The 21,412-nt window shown below is 49.8% G+C and overlaps 1 protein-coding gene across 1 annotated transcript in view; it reads left to right on the top strand.

The window, feature by feature from the left end:
* DYSF (dysferlin) overlaps positions 1-21,412 on the top strand; it is a 303,950-nt gene that overhangs the window by 48,901 nt on the left and 233,637 nt on the right. Inside the window, exon 4 of the mRNA XM_074951962.1 lies at positions 15,879-15,984. Within this exon, the coding sequence (XP_074808063.1) occupies positions 15,879-15,984 (106 nt within the window). The remainder of the gene's footprint in view (positions 1-15,878; positions 15,985-21,412) is intronic.

The raw sequence follows: 21,412 nt of genomic DNA, 5'->3' as shown, positions 1-21,412 counted from the left end.
GTTAGTATATGTCTGATGTTACCCTATTACCATACACATCCATTTGCTGTCATGGCACCTTTGCGGTCGGATGTTCTGTCCGGAACCTTCCAGATGCTGGTGTCAGCGATGTTCTGCGAGTGGCTGAGGCTGGTATTCTGGACAAAATTCTGCCTCTTGCCTGCTACTTCCAGTTCCCTATAACTTATGAGTTATTTAAGTTTATCTATGCCAAAGGTTATGGGCCTCAAGCCTCCCACTATCTACTAAAGCCAAATTTTACAGGATAAAAGCCTGTAGGTTCCTTGAATTACTACTAAATATAATAAAGCAGAATAACAAAGCAATGAGTATACTACAGGTAAGCCGGCCCACTGGGCTACATAGATAAGGTATGATTATTACAGACACATACAGAGCTCCTCTGACTTGAGTAGGGGCTGGGCACTTGTGACTAACTCGAAGGGCAAAATTTGGCTCTTTTGGTCTTTTCTGCTTTTACTCCAAAAGCTTCGTTTGCTCAGGGAGCTGGGTGTGCAGTGCAGAGGAGCCCTGGGAAAGGGGAGCCAGGAGGGAAGCATGCTGGGTTTTCTTTCCTTTCCCTATCTTAAAGCCATGGGCCTGGGAGGGGTTTGAGTTTCATCCGATCTGTCTGTAAATAGGTAACAGGCTTTCTAAGCAGAGGTCTCGCTGGAGCGACTGGGGGTTTGGTTTGCCCCCCCTAGTGCGAGCTGCGGGCCTTTCCTGGTTAATGTTAACAAAGGGCATGTGTGACTTATGCCACCTACATGCGGCGTGTGGGTGAACTTCAGCGGCGAGAGGAATGTGCTGCATTTCTGATGACATTGAGTTGAAAGCCTGGGGGGAGATCATAGAATATCAGGGTTGGAAGGGACCTCAGGAGGTCATCTAGTCCAACCCCCTGCTCAAAGCAGGACCAATCCCCAACTAAATCATCCCAGCCAGGGCTTTGTCAAGCCTGACCTTAAAAACCTCAAAGGAAGGAGATTCCACCACCTCCATAGGTAACCCATTCCTGTGTTTCATCACCCTCCTAGTGAAAAAGTTTTTCCTAATATCCAACCTAAACCTCCCCCACTGCAACTTGAGACCATTACTCCTTGTTCTGTCATCTACTACCACTGAGAACAGTCTAGAGCCATCCTCTTTGGAACCCCCTTTCAGGTAGTTGAAAGCAGCTATCAAATCCCCCCTCATTCTTCTCTTCTGCAGACTAAACAATCCCAGTTCCCTCAGCCTCTCCTCATAAGTCATGTGTTCCAGTCCCCTAATCATTTTTGTTGCCCTCCTCTGGACTCTCTCCAATTTTTCCACATCCTTCTTGTAGTGTGGGGCCCAAAACTGGACACAGTACTCCAGATGAGGCCTCACCAATGTCGAATAGAGGGGAACGATCACGTCCCTCGATCTGCTGGCAATGCCCCTACTTATACATCCCAAAATGCCATTGGCCTCTTGGCAACAAGGGCACACTGTTGACTCATATCCAGCTTCTTGTCCACGGTAATCCCTAGGTCCTTTTCTGCAGAACTGCTGCCGAGCTATTCGGTCCCTAGTCTGTAGCAGTTCATGGGATTCTTCCATCCTAAGTGCAGGACTCTGCACTTGTCCTTGTTGAACCGCATCAGATTTCTTTTGGCCCAATCCTCTAATTTGTCTAGGTCCCTCTGTATCCTATCCCTACCCTCCAGCGTATCTACCTCTCCTCCCAGTTTAGTGTCATCTGCAAACTTGCTGAGGGTGAAATCCATCCCATCATCCCGATCATTAATAAAGATGTTGAACAAAACCGGCCCGAGGACTGACCCTTGGGGCACTCCACTTGATAGCGGCTGCCAACTAGACATGGAGCCATTGATCACTACCCGTTGAGCCCGACAATCTAGCCAACTTTCTATCCACTTTGTAGTCCATTCATCCAGCCCATACTTCTTTAACTTGCTGGCAAGAATACTGTGGGAGACCGTGTCAAAAGCTTTGCTAAAGTCAAGGAACAACATGTCCACTGATTTTCCTTCATCCACAGAGCCAGTTATCTCGTCATAGAAGGCAATTAGATTAGTCAGGCATGACTTGCCCTTGGTGAATCCATGCTGACTGTTCCTCATCACTTTCCTCTCCTCTAAGTGCTTCAGAATTGATTCCTTGAGGACCTGCTCCATGATTTTTCCAGGGACAGAGGTGAGGCTGACTGGCCTGTAGTTCCCCGGATCCTTCTCCTTCCCTTTTTTAAAGATGGGCACTACATTAGCCTTTTTCCAGTTGTCCGGGACCTCCCCCGATCGCCAGGAGTTTTCAGAGATAATGGCCAACGGCTCTGCAATCACATCTGCCAACTCCTTGAGCACTCTCGGATGCAGCGCATCCGGCCCCATGGACTTGTGCTCGTCCAGCTTTTCTAAATAGTCCTGAACCACTTCTTTTTCCACCGAGGGCTGGTCACCTCCTCCCCATGCCGTGCTGCCCAGTGCAGCAGGCTGGGAGCTGACCTTGTTCGTGAAGACGGAGGCAAAAAAAGCATTGAGTACATTAGCTTTTTCCACGTCCTCTGTCACTAGGTTGCCTCCCTCATTCAGTAAGGGGCTCACGCTTTCCTTGACTTTCTTCTTGTTGCTAACATACCTGAAGAAACCCTTCTTGTTACTCTGAACATCTCTTGCTAGCTGCAACTCCAGGTGTGATTTGGCCTTCCTGATTTCACTCCTGCATGCCTGAGCAATATTTTTATACTCTTCCCTGGTCATTTGTCCAATCTTCCACTTCTAGTAAGCTTCTTTTTTGTGTTTAAGATCAGCAAGGATTTCACTGTTAAGCCAAGCTGGTCGCCTGCCATATTTACTATTCTTTCTACGCATCGGGATGGTTTGTCCGTGTAACCTCAATAAGGATTCTTTAAAATACAGCCAGCTCTCCTGGACTCCTTTCCCCCTCATGTTATTCTGCCCATCAGTTCCCTGAGGGAGTCAAAGTCTGCTTTTCTGAAGTCCAGGGTCTGTATTCTGCAGCTCTCCTTTCTTCCCTGTGTTAGGATCCTGAACTCGACCATCTTGTGGTCACTGCCTCCCAGGTTCCCATCCACTTTTGCTTCCCCTACCAATTCTTCCCAGTTTGTGAGCAGCAGGTCAAGAAGAGCTCTGTCCCTAGTTGGTTCCTCCAGCACTTGCACCAGGAAATTGTCCCCTACACTTTCCAAAAACTTCCTGGATTGTCTGTGCACCGCTGTATTGCTCTCCCAGCAGATATCAGGGTGATTGAAGTCTCCCATGAGAACCAGGGCCTGCGATCTAGTAACTTCTGAGAGTTGCCGGAAGAAAGACTTGTCCACCTCATCCCCCTGGTCCGGTGGTCTATAGCAGACTCCCACCACGACATCACCCTTGTTGCTCACGCTTCTAAATTTAATCCAGAGACTCTCAGGTTTTTCTGCAGATAGTGGGTTTCCTCGAGTACTGAGAAAGTAAATAACCCTTTGCGCCTCTACAGCACATTCCATAGAAGTGCTACGGGCCGGCTGGCTGTGTGTATGGCTCGTGGCTGGCCCAGGGAAAGGATAAGAGATGGAATGCTCAGGTGCTCTCCTGTAGCTCAAGAGACAGAGACTTGTGTCCGTAGAGCAGAAGGATGAGGGTTCTAAGCCCACCTCCCTCTGTGTAGCCTTTTATCCCCTGGGTAATCCTGTAAGTGTCGGGAGGTGTAAAGATTAAGTCCTCTTTAGTGCCTCGGGGAGGCTGGGTTTGTTTCCCTTCCTGTGTTTGGCCAGGCTCATGCTGTGCTGGAGCTGGGAAGGGAGCTGGTTGTAATATAAACATTCCTGGAAGCTTCCTTCCCACTGAAGCCTTGCAAACAGCATTTGCACTGTGCGCCTGTGTGCGTCCGGGCTTCTTGGGGGACCCTTTATTTATTTTTTAGTTTAATCACTTCTGATACAGAACCATCGCTCTCTGTCTCCTAGATCGGTGTGTGTGGAGGCTCCGCCTTGCATTCGGCAAGCCGGGGGTTAACTCTACACCACTCCCCTTGCAGAGATGGGGAGGCAGTGAGATGGCTAGGGGTTCTCCAACTGGGGGTCAGAACCCCTCAGCACGTTGCGAGGTTATTACATGGGGGGTCGTGAGCTGTCAGCCTCCACCCCAAACCCCGCTTTGCCTCCAGCATATATAATGGTGGCAGATATAAAAAAAAATGTTTTTAATTGATAAGGGGGAGGTCGCACTCAGAGGCTTGCTATGTGAAAGGGGTCACCAGTATAAAAGTTTGAGAACCACTGGGCTACAGGCTGATCAGCTTCCCAGCACGGCTTCACTGAAGTGGCTGCTAGGGCCATGGAGGGCTTGCCCTGAAGAGAATGCTCCATGGCCAGTCATTACAGGGCTGAAGTTTTCCTGTTGTTTGTATCTTCTGGCAATTAGGGTGTATAGCATGCTTGCAGAGTGTGATGTGGCTGATCCACATATGCAGTTCTCTATGTTCTCTATGTGTTGCTAGAGGATGGCTTATACCGGAGCAGGGTTTGTCTGTGTCCACACAGGCATAACCCTAGTAGAACTGTTTGGGGGAGAGGACGTATGTTGCTCAGGGAACTAGTAGAATTTTGAGGGTTTTGTCAACAAGGCTCAAAACTGAGCATGGATGTACGTAAGGCTGGACTGACCCACAGAAAGTTTTGTTGGCAAAACTTTCTTGTGTAGATCAGCCCTGAGTTACTGATTCTAGCTTTGTGGCTGGGTGTGCACCTGTCTCTGAAAATACCATCCACTGTGCCCCTGGAAATAAGAGTGGACCCATCTGACTCACCCTCCTCCATCCATGCAATGATTTGAAAACATGCTCCTTAGTCTCTTTGGGGGTTTAAAAAAACCCAGCCAGACACTGCTTCCGAATGCAGCCAGTGAACAGATATTCCTGCTCTCTCGGGGCTATGTTTTGCTCTGCACACGTAATACACTGGCAAAGTAGGTTAATAACCTACTACGGCCACCAGCTGATAATTACTTCATCAGCTCAAGTATTAAAGAACAGTGTGGTGGGGCTGCAGGGCCTGGTTCAAACCCAACAGATCATCCATGCAGAGATTGTTACCTGTGCCCTGACTGAAGTTTTGCAGGCAGAATGTAGCCATTCTCCAGGGTTGGTGAGCTTTACTTAACTCTGTCTTCCCTGTGTTTTGTCAGTTTTAGGACGCAGCATCTAGCTGTCTGGAAGGCTCATTGTAAAGGGATTAAAGGTAGTCGAGGGTTATTTAAGCATGTCTACATTGCTCTCTTTATACTTACAGAGCTTGGAAGGGAGACAAAACCACCAATCTCTGACTATAGGGGGCTAGGATGAGAACTAATAGGCAGATTGTTCAACATCTGCCATTCACAGGGTTTCTTTCACTTTCCTCTGAAGCAGCTGGGGCTGGCCACTGTCAGAGACAGGACACTGGGCTAGTTGGAGCTTGGGTCTGAGCCAGCCTGGCCATTCTCATGTTCCTATAAATGGAATATCTAAGAATAGAAAAAATGATTAAACTAAAAAGAATCCCAAGCTCTTCAAACTGCTGGGCAAGCACAGAACAACATTAAAGGAAAGTGTGGGCTTAAAATTCATGCACTGGGGTGAGTGGGGACACAGATTTCCTTGTCCGTGTTACAAGTAAACACCTTCTATCCTGAAACCAAAGGTACATTAACTATCCTATTTTGTGTGTCATCATTTATGCTACACTGGCATTTTGCATTTTGCTCTGTTTGGAGAATAATAGACTATTTCTCTACACTTATGAATGTGTAAACAAAATAGTATCCATTCCAAACGCCCCTGACAAACTGTTTATTTTATGAGATGTATACTGGACAGATGCCAGCAATTAGCATGGTCCCCACAGCAATATAGACACAGAAACATTTAATAAACCACAGTAACAAAGGCCTCGATTCAATAAAGCCACTTGAATATGTGTTTAAAGTTCAGTTTATGAGTAATTCTCTGCAGGATTGTGGTCAAAATTACCAGCAGAGTCCCCCTGCTCCCCAATCACTTGCTCTGCTCTCAACTTTGTAGGGGTCAAAGAGCAAAGAAGGGCCAGATAATCTGATCTGTTTCAGAGTAGCAGCCGTGTTAGTCTGTATTTGCAAAAAGAAAAGGAGTACATGTGGCACCTTAGAGACTAACCAATTTATTTGAGCATAATCTGATCTGAATGTTAACAACTTCAGGATATAATTGAGTGTGATCTAAGAGGCTGTAAAGGAAAACACCTTGCCAGAGCCCCATCTCTCATACCAATACAGCTTTACTCACAGTACCTTATTTGGGGAAAAAGGCAGGTAGGTCCCTGATAATTTTATAGCTGAAAACTAACATCTATCTGGTCATTTCACATTAGTGGGTATGTCAGTTTCACCTGGCAGTTCCCTCACTGTAGCAGGGATGCTGCAGTTTGGGTTGCAAAAGCTGCAGGGGAATGTTATGTTTTTAGAAAAAATAAACTGTTTTCAGGAACACTTAGAAGGGGGGAGGAAGGAGAAATGTTTCTGCTGAGGAGTGAAAGGCTGTTGTTATAAACCTGATATTGACCTGCCTCTGTGTTCAAGGCGGGAGAGGGCACAAATCTGGTGAAGGAAAGCAGGCGTTCTACCCTCAGTCCATGACTCAGCTTTCCCGAGAAAATGTGGTCTGTGCTGGGCATTCAAACCTTTTGCTTTAAGAGCTTCTTGCAGACAGAGGCCCCCTCAGGGCCCATCTACAAGCCAGCCCTCTCCTGAAGCAGCAGCAAACACGCTGTACCCTCCAGCCCCTGCAATAACTCGCTCACCCTGCCCTGACCCTCTTCCAAAGGGACAGCTCCCGCTTTTCTCATTATCTCGTTAGGCTTGGCAGAATTGCATTCTTATTTTTTTTAATAATTCAACGGGAGACTATCCATGTTTATTTTTAAGCGTTTTTATTAGTTTTTATCTATTTATCTAGTTTATTTTCACAGTTGTGGGGGTCAGACAATATTTAATGAGCGTAGATGCTGATGTTCAAAAAGTTGAAGCTCTGTAACTGTTAAAATACAAATTGTCGACATCCCATGTCAAAATATATAAAGTAAAAATCCTTAAATCAAACTCTAAATTTTCAAGCAGCATTTTTCTTACTTTGCTGATCTGTGCACTTTGATTAGTAGAGATGGGAATGCTTTTTCATCCGTGTGTGTGTGTGTGTGGGTACGGTGAAATCGATGTTGCCTGGCATTTACTGATATAAATTACATATAGGCTCGGAAAGATTAATTTATCATTAACAAACATATATGCAATCTGCATTCAGAATGATTAAATATAAACACTATGAATCAATTTCTAAAACATCTATTCCAAGGACCTCGCAAATGCAACAGGGTATTGTGGTTTTTTGTTGGTGTGTGTTTTTTTTTTTTTTTTTTTTTTGGGAGAGAAGTGGAGTGAGGGTATAATTGATTTCTGGTGATGATGTTCACATTATGAAGAACTCTGCTCCACTCACAGATCCCAGACAGAGTATGCAGAGTTGATTGTAAACTCAGCCCTTTTGATTCATAAGCAGTGAATGACATAAACCTGCATCCCTGCAAGGCTCTCTTTGTAGAGCAGAGCCGTGCTTTAACCTAGGGGTTCTCAAACATCATTGCACTGCGACCCCTTTCTGACAACAAAAATTACAATATGACCCCAGGAGGGGGGGACTGAAGCCTGAGCCCGCCCGAGCCCCGCTGTCCCGGGTTGGGATGGGGGTATGGGGTAAAGCCGAAGCCCGAGCCCCACGATCCTGGGTTGGGACAGGGGGCAAAGCTGAAGCCTGAGTCCCATGGTCCCGGGTGGGGAGGCCAGAGCTGCAGCCCGAAGGCTTCAGCCCCAGGCAGGGGACCCGTAACCTGAGCCCCGCCGCCCAAGGCTGAAGCCCTTGGGCTTCTGCTTCAGCCCCAAGTGGTGGGGCTTGGGCTTTATCCCTGGGCCCCAGCAAGTCTAAACCAGCCCTGGCGACCCCAGCCACTCTGGGGTCCTGACCCACAGTTTGAGAATTGCTGCTTTAATCCAGCTCAAAGGAAAAAGCCCTTAACTAGGGGGTGGGGAAGGCTGTGCTCTGAGGCAGGAAATGCCCTGACGCGGACAGCAAGGCCCAGCTGAATTCTATGCAGCAGGGCACACAACACAGCACGTTGTCATCCCTGGGGGCTGGAATCTGGCTAGGGAGGTTAATTCTGGGCCCTGTGGAGGATGTTTTGAAACAGCTGGAATAGCAACATTGTTCTTTGCCAGGAACTGCTGGGCTTGAGCCTGCTGCTTTTCTCAGTGGAAAACATGAACCCCCTCTTTCCCTGCCCCGCTCCAGCCCTCTGCTCAAATGATATTGAGACCTTAAAATTCTATAAGCAATTTGCATAGGCATCCGATGAAGTGAGCTGTAACTCACGAAAGCTCATGCTCAAATAAATTGGTTAGTCTCTAAGGTGCCACAAGTACTCCTTTTCTATAAGCAATTTCTTTACCAAAAAAAAAAAAAAAAAAAAAAAAAGCGGCGGGGATGGGGGTGGGAAGGGAAGCTCTAGCTCAGCCACAAGATATGGGCTTGATGCAGGAACTGAAGTGAAATTCTCTGGCCTGTGCAATACAGGAGTGTCATGGTTACAGGGCTAGCTGCATTTCTGTCCCACTCTGGGAGCAACCCCCCAGGTGTCGAGCCTGGGGCCTCTACCTCTCCTGGGGTGTAATTCTGAAACTCTCCTCTAATGAGAGTGGGCCCCGGGCTACAGCCCCCGTGTGTCCGCCATGCTTACGCAGCAGGTCCGGCTGGAATTGGGCACCTGTGGCTCTGTCCTGCGGGAGGCTGTGAGCAGCGGTGACTGCCGTGAGCAGGCAACCTTCTGAAATCACAAGCATTGTGTGTTCTGCAGTTGGAATAAAGCGTTAGAGAGAAAAAGAATTTTAAAGCAACAATCAGTCTACGCACATGGCTATCTTCCCATCCCCCTTGGGAACCTGGGCAGGTGTAGTTTCTTCAGGCACCCCCAGTAGGGTGCTGTGTCTGTCTGGCTCCCCCCAACCTCAGATCCCACCTTCTCTTTGGAAAGCGGAATCTGCTCCATGCCAGCTGTTAGGAATAAGTACCATGGGCGTTAAGGGCAGCCTGGGCGCTCCTTTTTAATTTAAGATTTGCCTGGGGTTGTGAAGATGTAAAGCCCTGCGTGCATGCTTACTAGCAGGGTCTCTAGTGGTTTGGAATTGGTGCTTGTTGTGTGGTTTGTTTTCTTTTTACTTTGTCCTGCACCTAAAAATAAATGTTTATCGTTGTGGATTTTGTCCTCTGTTTGCCAAAGAAAGGGGGCTTGGGATCTGCTGCTTCTTATTCGCTTCCTACAGCAGGAGCTGGATTCAGCTCTGTTTCCCCAGGGGTAAATCCAAATTAACTCCATCCAGGGCAGTGGAGTTGCTCTGGATTTACAGTGCTGTAACCTTCATCAGAAGGTGGCTGTGTCTTCTGTCCCTTAATGGTTGGTTTTATACATACCCCACTTTCCTTGTTTTCGACTGAAAGGAGCCTGAGTCACCTGCTCCAGCATGTTTACATTTCAGGACGGCTGTTGGAAGCTACCAGCTTCTGGATATGGAATGTCTACCTGTGAATCTGGTAGACAAAGCAGCTGGCTGCCTCAGAAGTGGGTAGGTCATGCAAATTCCTTCTCTGGGGTATTTGTTTTTACCAGAACCTCCTTTCCTCGGTGGACATACCACATGCTGAGACAAATATATTCCTGGCCATGAATGTAAGTGATCATTGGGAAAGTGAACAGTTCGAGTGTTCCAAGGCAATAAGGAATCCACGCATCCAGCTCCTTTTTACGATACCCTGAGAGTTGAGTGATGACAGTGCCATGGATTGTCCTGTGAGTTTGGGACGTAGGATTGATTTTTGGCCTCTTGTTGATGGTGAGACCATTGTGGTGGGATCCTAGGACGATGCACAAAGGCGTGTTACTTACTGAAGTCTGACCTGGGCCATCGCAGCCTGAATCTGCACTGCCCTGGGGGCAATATTTTAAATTCTCCCTGTTGCTGAATAAATCCCTACAAGAAACGTTTGAAATCAACTTCTCTTTGAAAAATAGCAGGGAGATAACACTGTCCAGGTCTACTAGCAGTTCTCCCACCAAGAGTCTTATGGTGCTTTACAAACATAATGAGCAACCCTCCTGGAACGGGAGTTAGCATCATATTTCCCAATTCACCAATGGGGAAACTGAGGCCCAGAGAGATAGTGATGCCCCAGGTCGACCTGGAAGTCAGAGGCAGGAATAGAACTTGGATTTCTTGATCTTCAGTACTGGACTTTACTACTGCTCTGCTCTCTCTCCCTATTTTTACATATTCTAAGATTGACAGAGTCCAAGGCCGGAAGGGACCATTGTGATCATCTAGTCTGACCTCCTGCATAGCACAGGCCAGAGACCTGCCCCACAATAATCCCTAGAGCCGAGCTTTTAGACAAACAGCCAATCTTGATGTAAAAATTGTCACTGATGGAGTATCCACCATGATCCTTGGTAAAATGTTCCAGTTGTCAATTACTTTCCCCGTTGAAAATGCATGCCTTATTTCCAGTCGGAATTTGTCTAGCTTCAACTTCCAGCCATTGGATCATGTTAGACCGTTCCCTGGTAGATTGAAGAGCCCGTTGTTACATATTTGTTCCCCAGGTAGTTATTTATAGACCGTGATCAAATCACCCCTTAACCTTCTCTTTGTGAAGCTAAATAGATTGACTCAAGTAGTATGGTCTCTATAAGGGATGTTTTCTAATCCTTTAATCATTCTCTCGGCTCTTCTCTGAACCCTCTCCAATTTATCAACATCCTTCTTGAATTGTGGGCACCAGAACTGGACACACTAGTTGCAAACAGAAATTGACAGCCTTGTGCTACATCTTGGAAAAAGGAGCGTACACAAACCAAAGCAAAAGATGGTGAGAAACCTTCTCAGCTAACAGTTATCCAAGCTGATAATCATACAGTGATGTCCGAGAGAATTGCGTCTTGGGGTTGTTGTAAAAGCAACACTCAGGTACTGCTTTTGTGGTTCATGAGGTCATCAGCAGAGCTAGGCTATTAACTCGTTGTTTTTGGATCACTGGCAGTTCTGAAAAATTGAAAAAACATTTTGGTTCGACCTGAACTGAATCGGAAAAATTCCAGCAAATTGAAAAAGGCCACGTTGGGTTGGTTGAAACACGTCGTTCGACCCGTAACATTTTGTTTCCTGGCTTTTCGAAGGGATTGAATTCACACAGCTGAAAGGGGGGAAGAGGCTTTCCTCTTATAACTTCTAGCCCAGTGGTTCAGGCGCTCAGTCGAGATGTGGGAGATCCAGGTTTGAATCCCCACTCTAGAGCAGAGATTGAACCTAGGTCTCCACGCTTCAGGTGAGTGCCCAAACCACCGGGTGACACAGGGTGGCACTCTGTCTGTCCTACTGAAGCTGTTCTACTTTGTATAAATGAATATTCATTAGAACAGGGACTTGGACTTGGGGTTTCCTCCTCCCGCGTGAGTGCACCAGGCATTCTCTCACTTTCTGGCCCAATGACTATTCAAACATTTTATACAAAGTGGATTTGTTTTCTAAGGCAAATGAGCTACAGCTGCAGGGTGGCTTTCTTTTAGTCAGACCTAAGTGCTGTACCTACAGGGGGTTCTGCTGAAGGCTCTCTCAGTGTTAAGGGAAAGGGTCACCACTAGTCTGTGACCATGAGAGGCAGGGGCTGAGATTGACCGAGAAGCATATATTAACCGCATATAGTAGAGATAAGCACAAATGACAGTGGACACATCATTACGCTAGTTTTCCCCCAATCGGTCCCTGTTGCTGAGCCCGTCTGAGCCGTCTTGCTGGTGTTAGGAAATAGATCCCAGCTTGGAGCTTCCATCTGGCTGTTAAATGGGAAGGGGAAAATATTGCAAAGATTAATAAAAATCTATCTTATAGAATATCAGGGTTGGAAGGGACCTCAGGAGGTCATCTAGTCCAACCCCCTGCTCAAAGCAGGACCGATCCCCGACTAAATCATCCCAGCCAGGGCTTTGTCAAGCCTGACCTTAAAAACTTCTAGGGAAGGAGATTCCACCACCTCCCTAGGTAACGCATTCCAGTGTTTCACCACCCTCCTAGTGAAAAAGTTTTTCCTAATATCCAATCTAAACCTCTCCCACTGCAACTTGAGACCATTACTCCTTGTTCTGTCATCTGCTACCACTGAGAACAGTCTAGATCCATCCTCTTTGGAACCACCTCTCAGGTAGTTGAAAGCAGCTATCAAATCCCCTCTCATTCTTCTCTTCTGAAGACTAAACATCCCCAGTTCCCTCAGCCTCTCCTCATAACTCATGTGTTCCAGTCCCCTAATCATTTTTGTTGCCCTCCGCTGGACTCTTTCCAATTTTTCCACATCCTTCTTGTAGTGTGGGGCCCCAATCTGGACACAGTACTCCAGATGAGGCCTCACCAATGTCGAATAGAGGGGAACGATCACATCCCTCGATCTGCTGGCAATGCCCCTACGTATACATCCCAAAATGCCATTGGCCTTCTTGGCAACAAGGGCACACTGTTGACTCATATCCAGCTTCTCGTCCACTGTAATCCCTAGGTCCTTCTCTGCAGAACTGCTGCCTAGCCATTCGGTCCCTAGTCTGTAGCGGTGCATGGGATTCTTCCGTCCTAAGTGCAGGACTCTGCACTTGTCCTTGTTGAACCTCATCAGATTTCTTTTGGCCCAATCCTCCAATTTGTCTAGGTCCCTCTGTATCCTATCCCTACCCTCCAGCATATCTTGTTTAAGCCGAGAAGGCCATACCCAGTGCAATGTGCCGGGGCAATGGAAGGAGGTCGAATGTAACTTACACACGTTGGAATTTGGCCATGATCCCAAGGTTAAAGTGCTGTGGGATAGTCAGCGACCGCAAGGGGTCCGAAAGTTTGTATTTACATCTTTTCGGAAAGACAGCACTCCCTGCAGCACAGCGCCTCTTAGGGCCGCCCTCACTCTCTGCAGCACAGCCCCGGGGGGCTGAGGTCAGTATTGATGCCCAGGGAAGAGCGCCCCCTGCTGAGTCACTAACGCCATTCCTTGCAGCCGCTGGGTTTTCCTTAGCAATATGCTATCCAGGTATTAGTGAAATGTTAGTCGCGTAGGCCTGGCGTTTGTAACCAAGCGACACCCCCACGGTCGGTGCAGAGAGGAAGCTGCAGTCCCTGCCCTGCGGTTCTTGTTTCCCTTAGTGGTGAGGAACCTATGACAAAGGGCAGAATTTGTCACGTAACAGCGGGGGTATCGGGTGTGCGTGCGGCTCATCCCATCCCACCCCATCCCTTAGGAAGAAAGGGCCAGATCCCCACCTGAGGTAAATCAGCCATTTCTCCAGTGGAGTCAGTGGGCCAGATCTCCAGCTGGTGTGAGAAATTGTAATCGCTCTACTGCAGTCAATGGGGGCAGACCCCCAGTTGGGGTAAATCAACATTGCTCCATTGTGACCCAAGCCAAGGATCAGGCCCCGACTGTTTAAACAGGGAGAGAGAAAACCCAGTTACCATCATGCCCCCAGTGGCCACCCTGCCTCCAGGTGCAGGGGATTTGTGCAGCAAATGGAGCAGTGGGAAAACAACGGCTCCAGGGGGAGATTTGGCAGGCGATTTGTGTTCAATCAAACTTAAAAATAGGGGGAAATAATAAACCTCAGGCTGGCTGCTTGAGTGAGCTCCAGGCGCCTTCCCCCTCCCCGCTAGGACGATAACCCCTTCGAAGAGCGGCTGCATTATAATTTATGTTACAGGCTTGTCTGGGCACCTCCCTTCCCGGCTTCCCCTCATTGTCTCCCCAGAGTGACTGATACCTTTTTTCCAGGAATTCTCATCTCGCTGCTTTAGTTTCCAGTGCAGCATATTTCAGCCCACAGCACGAGTGCGAAGGGAAAGCAGAGAGCTCGGTTAGCCCATCTGGCAGGGCTTTGGGTCAGAGCAGCCGAAGGGGTTACCCAAAGAGAGAGGCGTAAGGGAGGATTTGAATCCAGGAGGGGAGCGAATTCAAGGGGATGTGGATGAATTAAAAACCGGGGCCGGGATTCCCAGCTGGTGTTGCAGGCTAGGTCCAGGTCTGGCTGTTTGTACCTACATAGTATTTCTTAGCTTCTCTCTGTCCACGCTGCCTGGGCTCCAGTTTAGCCTTCATCATCTCCTGACCCTCGGCGGCTATAATCTGCTCCTCTCTGGCCTCTGGCTGTAGCTCACTAAAGCTTATGCTCAAATTGCTTAGTCTCTAAGGTGCCACAAGTCCTGGTTTTCTTTTTGTAGCTACAGACTGACACGGCTGCTCCTCGGAAACAATTCTAAAGCAGTGATTCTCACCCTATTTATCATGGCAGGCCACATGTGCGGCCCCCCACGTGTTACCTGGGCCACAGGTTGAGAACCACAGTCCCCCCGGCGCCCCCTATGCCCAGTGCCCCCTAGGATTAGTGTCTTGGGTATAGAACAGACCCCACAGTGTTTTCCGTGGGCGGAGCGAACAGAAATGACCGTAGCACATCCTGTTTGACCTACCTGGTGTGTCAGCTAGGAGACGTCTTGCAGTGGTGGTAGGGGCTGTATCATCATAGACAGATCCCTTCAACAGCCCTGTGAGCTAGACCATTGTATAGATGGGAGGCCCATCTCTGGGGTCCTCCTCAGCCCGCTGTGGTCTCTGAGGATGGCACCCACAGCTGTTCCTCTGGCATATTCAGTGCAGCACCAGGACAGGAGAAGCTGCTAGTCTTCCTCCCCCCCACTCTGGCAGCTCGGTCCATGCTGACTATCTAATCAGAGGGAGGCGAACATCAGCCTGACTCTAGCTCCCCTGGGCTTTTGAGGAAACAAGCCAAACCCTACAAGTCATGGTCTTTGCCTGGCCTCGCCCTGACGCCTGTGGGTGGAATATACTCACAGGGTTGTGTTGTTACCACAGCATTGAGAGACAAGTATCTAGTGGTCTGAATGCAGGGCTGGGAGCCTGGAGCAGGGAATAGCCAGTTCATGTTCCACGTTCCCTTACTGTGCCTCAGTTCCCCCATCTATACAATGGTCTATCTCACAGGGCTGTTGAGGGGATCTGTCTAGCTTAGATGATGATACAGCCCCTATCACCAATGCACCTTGCAGTTGTTAATGTATTTATTCTTACACACCCCTGCGAGGCAAGGCAGTGCTGTCATCCCCCTTGCACATATGGGGAAACCGAGGCACAGAGAGGCTAAATGACTCCCCCAAGGTGACATAAGTAGGCCATAGGGGAGCAGGGAATAGAACCCAGTTTTCCCAAGCCCCAAACTAGCACCCTAACCATTGGGCCATCTGTCCAGGGAGGGGAATGAAATAAAGACTCTTTACTCTCTTTTGCCCAGAAGTGTTCTAGGCTCACACTGTACTGTACTTTGCACCTATAGACCGCTGCACGTTTCCGCCCTGCAGAGCTCCTAGGCTTTGGAGGCGCAGCGGTGTTTAGGAGGACCACGGGGACCTCAGCTTTCACCATGGAGAGCTCTTGCTTATCTGGAAGTTTGAGTGTCCCTGAGATCTCTGTATAATATAGATAGTGGCTTTGCTGTCTCAGGGGCTGCCCTCCCAGAAGCAGGTGAGAAAGAGGTGATCTTCAGGGTGGTGTCTCCAAGGAGTTTCCAAACTTGTAAATCTGGGGTATTTCCTGTGTATTTTATACCTAACCTTGTTGGCTTCCATGGGACGCTATCCAGTTCACCCAAGCCTGGGACCCCCAGTCTTAACCTGATGCATTCAGTGTCTCTCTTCCTCCCCCGTTAACATTTTGTTCCTCTGATTCTTTTATAGGTTTTTGGGGGAAGCCCGAGTGCCCCTGCAGGACGTCCTGGGCTCTCCCACCCTGGCTGCCAGCTTTAACGTCCCCCTGCTGGACACCAAGAGGCAGAGCACTGGGGTAAGTCCCTCTCCTAGTCTGGGGTCTTGGGTGCGGTGACATTTCCTTGTGGGAGGACAGTCAGGCGTGGCTGGAGGGAAGTGATACGATACACACGCTCTCCCCACCCATCGGTAGTTCCAGTGCCCTGGAAAATCTGTGATGTTGCTGCCCAAGGGAGATTGTGGTGTCGGTCCCTGGTGGGGGTGGGAATTCGGATCCCGATGAAGCGTGTGGGCAGCAGAACCGGTGGAGGAGGCAGCCCTTGGGATAAAATGTCTGTCTCAGTAAAACCGACCAGAGGCTGGGATGGTTCCACCTGCTCCCCTGTTGCCCAGGCAGCCTTGAACTGAAGTCTGAACAGGACGAGGCTTCAAGCCTTGGGGTTACACTAAAGTGGGGGGTTGGGACTCTGGGAGGTGCTGATTGGAGGCACAGGAGAAACTGGAAAAAACCCTGGGTAGATGCAGCCGCCTGGCTGTGCATGGACACTCCCAGAACTCCACAGCCGAGGCAGAATCATGGGGCGCCTTCCCCTGACCCTTCCAGTTTTTCTGTGGGCAGAGCTATGAAGGGGACATGCAAAACTGCCCCTGATTTCAGGCACTGGGCCCAAAGGCCTGGCAGGACCCCACGGTCAGGATTCTGGGTTTCCTCCCTGACGTGTGATGTGATCCCTGAAGCCCCAGAGTGCAGGTGAACTGCAGACCCCGGATTAGCCAAACCTCCCTGTTCGCTGAACTCCAAAGGGGCAGCCCAGTAAATGGGAGGTTTGCAGAGGACTCTGGGGCACCTAGAACGGCAGAGAATCTGTCAAGCTGGCTTCAGTCCTGCAGAGTGCAGCAGCTGGGCAGGAATGGGAGGGCAGCTGTCCCAGGGTAAATCCAGAGCAGTGCCATTGGCGTCAGTGGATTGAACTGGTGTCGCTGAGATAAGGATCTAGCTCCTGATTTACCAAACTCCTGACGAGCCAATCCCCTGCCCCCTTGTGCCGTCACTGATGCCCATGAGAAATGAATCATAGAAGATTAGGGTTGGAAGAGACCTCCAGAAGTCATCTAGTCCAACCCCCTGCTCATGAGTGTAAGACTCTTGTAACCCTTTTGCCAGGTGAACTCGGCAGCAACAAGGGCTGGGTTAGCTGTCTAGGCGTTCCTCTTGGCACAATAAAACAGGGCCAGCTCGAGCCCCCACCTGCTAATCTGGGAAAATGTAACACCACCCCCGGGCACCTCTAAGAGGCAACACTTCCCCTTTTTCAAGCACCGAGTCTGTGTATAACAAAGGAGAACTTTTATTAAAAGGGAATGGGAACCCAGCATTAGTCAGGGCAAACACCACAACCACATTCAAAACCATGCGATCATAAGCAAAACACCCATCCTGGAGCATGCTGGGCGGTGTCCTTCGCCTCAGTTCCTCACCTGACGGTGTGAAAGTCCCAAAAACAAATGTTCCTTGGACACACCCCTCCCCTCCCTCCACTGTGCCCTGCTCACATTTGCAGCCGTTCACTCTGCATCGTTGCCCATGGCTGCTGCCACACTGTCCTTCCCTGTGCTGCTTGCCATGGCTTTCTTTGCTACCACTTGCCTCTCTATGGTAACCTCTGCCACGCCACCTCTTGAGGTTCTGCGCCTGAACCAGCTCTTAAAGCTTCCGCCAGGGGGTTTAGGGCCGAAGAAGTGGGTTTTTTACCCACAAAAGCTTATGCCCAAATAAATTTGTTAGTCTTTAAGGTGCCACTGAACTCCTCATTGTTTTTGTAGTCTGACATTGTGTTCCACTCCCTTTGCACGGCCCACTCATGTAATGAGAACATCTTGGATCTTTCACAAAGTTTCCTCCTCAGGCGATCCTTCCACTCCTTGGACAATGGTGAATCTCCGAAGTCAAACTTTGCAGGCTCTATGGCTGGAACCTCAGCTTCACACTGGGGTCTCACGATGGTTTCGGGTCTGCTGCCTTCTGCCCTGGTTTCACAATGACATCACGGCTTGTTTCATCAGCAATCACTATAATCACCTTTTCCTGGGTTTCAGTGGGGAGGGTTATGACTCCACTGGGGACCAGCACTCCTTCAGCTGGCTGCTCTACCATTGCTAATGTCCCTTTACTGCCTTTTAGGCAGGTACTCATAGCAAGCACGTCCCTCTCCGGCCTGGCGTACACTACAGAGTTAGGTCAGCATTACGTCGACCTAACTCTACGCGTTGACACTAAAATGTTGCTCCCACCGAGGTAACTCACCCGCTACACCGAGCGAATAACTCCACCTGCACGAGAGGCGTAGTGCTTAGGTTGATGCAGAGGCTGCTGCGGTGTCTGTGTAGACACTTACATCACCTGTTAGCTGTCAGCCCCACACGGGGCTCACAGCTGGAGCCCCACTGCTGGGGGCTGGCAGCTCCGGCTGAATACCTCGGCAGAGTAGGCGTGTTCATGAAAACGTGGCCTGGTCCCGAGAGTCTTTTCCGCACTAGATGTTAGGGGAGAGCTCATTCAGACCCTGCTTACGCACCGGTGGGAAACGACTGCACAAGGCGCAGGCTGGGACAAGCTGGGCTCAGGTCTGGCCCGATCCAGTTGAGTGGGACCACGCTGGACATTTCTGGGTCTGTTTTAAGCCTTTCCACGTGTTTCTGTTCCTGTTTAGATGAGTCCTTTTCTAAACAAAGCGTTTCCGTTCCCCTCCCAGGGAAGCGCGTTCTGTACATCGGTAAGGCTGGGCAGTCCGCAGCACAAGGCTGACTCTCTTTATAGACCTTTCCCGAATGCAGCTGCCAAGGGCTGTGACAGCTCTGGGACCCGGCCATGCAAGTGCCTTTCCCATAAGCTAGACTCTCCCAGGAGGCCGTGCTGGCTCACCCACCCGACAACCGGCAGAGCTTCATCCTCTTTTGTCACGCCTTTCGCCTCCTCTTCCTCCGCTTTGGTCTAGCCACTGCACAGCTAATAAATCATACTATTGTTACCGACAGGGCTGGGAGTGGAACTTGGATTCAGTTCCTTATGGCGTTGGATCAGGTCGGACCCCATCATGTGGGTCAGATTCAAATCCTGTTTTCTGTTTCAAATACAGATTAGAACAGATGTCAGTGCGAGGCTGCGGGGCCCTTCCCTGCTTGGGGGAAACTCAGCACAACTTCTCTTAGGATTCCCACATTATTGATCCTGAGCCCAACCCCCCAATCCAGCCAGGAACCCAAACTCTTGTGCAGGTCTAGTCCGGATCTGAACACCACCTCTACAGACCATTGTGACCAGGAACCTTGTAGCACAAGGCCAGAAGGTCACCTTGTTTTACTTCAGCTTTGTTAAGTGACAGTCCCACTAGTTCGCCAGTCCTCCATTGACTCTCCAAGGGAAACAGGGACAGAGGAGGTGAATTTCAACCTAAGTTCCCTGGAAGCTGCGTGGCCACGCGACAGCCTATTTAGCGCCATGCAGGTGCTCAGGGAACTTACCTGGGAACCTGCCACGGCCAGGGGAGGGGTACCCCTCCCCTAGCCCAGACCTAGCCTGGCCCCCAACCTGCCACGGCTGAGGCGCCCCTTCACCAGCCCCAACTCTGCTGCAGCCCGGACCTGCTGTGGCGGCCTGGCTCAGATCCAGGCGTGGCCCGGCCAAGACCCAGGCATGGCCAGGGCCGCGTGGCCCGGCCTGCACCCAGGTGGAGCCGGGGTGACCCAGCCCTGGACCGGACCTGCTGGGGGAGGGGCGCCTATCCTGCAGCCCTGGAGCTGCTGCGGGGAGAGAGAGCTGGAGGGAGTCCTCTTTCCCCACCATAGCCCCAGAGCACTCCCCTGCACCCCAAACCCCTCATCTGCAGTTCCACACTGGAGCCCCCACCCCCAGCTGGAACCCTCACCCCCTGCACCCCAACCCTCTGCCCCAGCTCTGAGCCCTATTCCCACACTCCGAACCCCTCGGCACCACCCCTGCCACAAGAATTTTGTTATATGCACCAATATGGCGGTGATGTGCCACACATCACCTCCATATTGGTGCACATAACAAAATTCGTTCTGCACATGGGTGGGAAAAATGAGAGAGAACGCTGATATCAACCCTTCTTTAGCCACCGTAAGGAAGCCAATTTTCCTCCTCCCCTCCAGGTCCTCTGTAGACACGAAAGCTATTGCTTTAGCATGAAACTAGGGAAGTAAATTGTGCACCTCTCCCCCTGGGATGTGTGGAAGATATCTGTCCTATGGCTCTTCGATGGCAAGAATTTGACTTCTTCCTACAGCGGTTCCCCTGTGGCTCTGCTTGTTCCGTGTTTGTTCGGCTACTGGCTCACTTCCATTCCCAACCGGTGCTTCCCTCGCCTCCTGTTTGGGGAACTCAGTTCACAGACAGCCCGTAAATAGCGAAGTGTTCCTATAAACAGCAGCTCTCAGTCTAGGAGCGTGCTCCTCTCCCCTCCCTGGCCCCAGAAGTCCTGGCAGCAGATACCCCAGGATGACAAATTGCACCTGGCCTCCCTAGTTTTGGAAGCATGTTTGTTTTGGTGCTCTAATTTTACCCCAGCTGGAGGGGAGTCCTGGCAGTGGGGACACTCAAGTCAGTGCATTTCCCTTCCTAAATGCATTGTGCGTCTGCCAGCCGATCAGCGAATGCTTTGAATGAGTTTCCTTCCTTCCTGGTAGCTGCTGCACAGTTCTTCAGACACGGAGCCCAGCAGCACCTTTGCCTGTGGAGCTGCCAACATGCCCAGTGGGAGACCTGCTAAAACAGGGCAGATGAGTTCTGCAGTGCTTAGGCGACAATAGACGTGGCCAGGGTAGAGGGAGAACAATAATGCCTATTTGTTCATCACTGGATCTCAAAGCGTTTCACAGTCTTTAACGTATTGCGCCTCACAACATCCCTGCATTATTATCCCCATTTTACAGATGGAAAACTGAGGCTCAGGTCACACAGGAAGAGCAGGGGTCTTCCATGGGCTAAGCCCCTCACTACAAGAAGCATGTGGACAAATTGGAGAGAGTCCAGCGGAGGGTAACAAAAATGACGAGGGGGCTGGAGCACATGACTTACGAGGAGAGGCTGAGGGAACTGGGGTTATTTAGTCTGCAGAAGAGAAGAATGAGGGGGGATTTGATAGCAGCCTTCAACTACCTGAAGGCGGGTTCCAAAGAGGATGGCTCTAGACTGTTCTCAGTGGTGGCAGATGACTGAACAAGGAGCAATGGTCTCAAGTTGCAGTGGGGGAGGTCTAGGTTGGATATTAGGAAACACTATTTCACTAGGAGGGTGGTGAAGCCCTGGAATGCGTTACCTAGGGAGGTGGTGGAATCTCCTTCCTTAGAAGTTTTTAAGGTCAGGCTTGACAAAGCCCTGGCTGGGATGATTTAGTCGGTGTTGGTCCTGCTTTGAGCAGGGGGTTGGGCTAGATGACCTCCTGAGGTCCCTTCCAACTCTGATATTCTATGATTCTATGATT

Source organism: Natator depressus, chromosome 4 (genome assembly GCF_965152275.1).
Source record: "Natator depressus isolate rNatDep1 chromosome 4, rNatDep2.hap1, whole genome shotgun sequence".
Lineage (NCBI taxonomy): Eukaryota > Metazoa > Chordata > Testudines > Cheloniidae > Natator > Natator depressus.
This window is presented reverse-complemented; position numbering and strand designations above follow the sequence as displayed.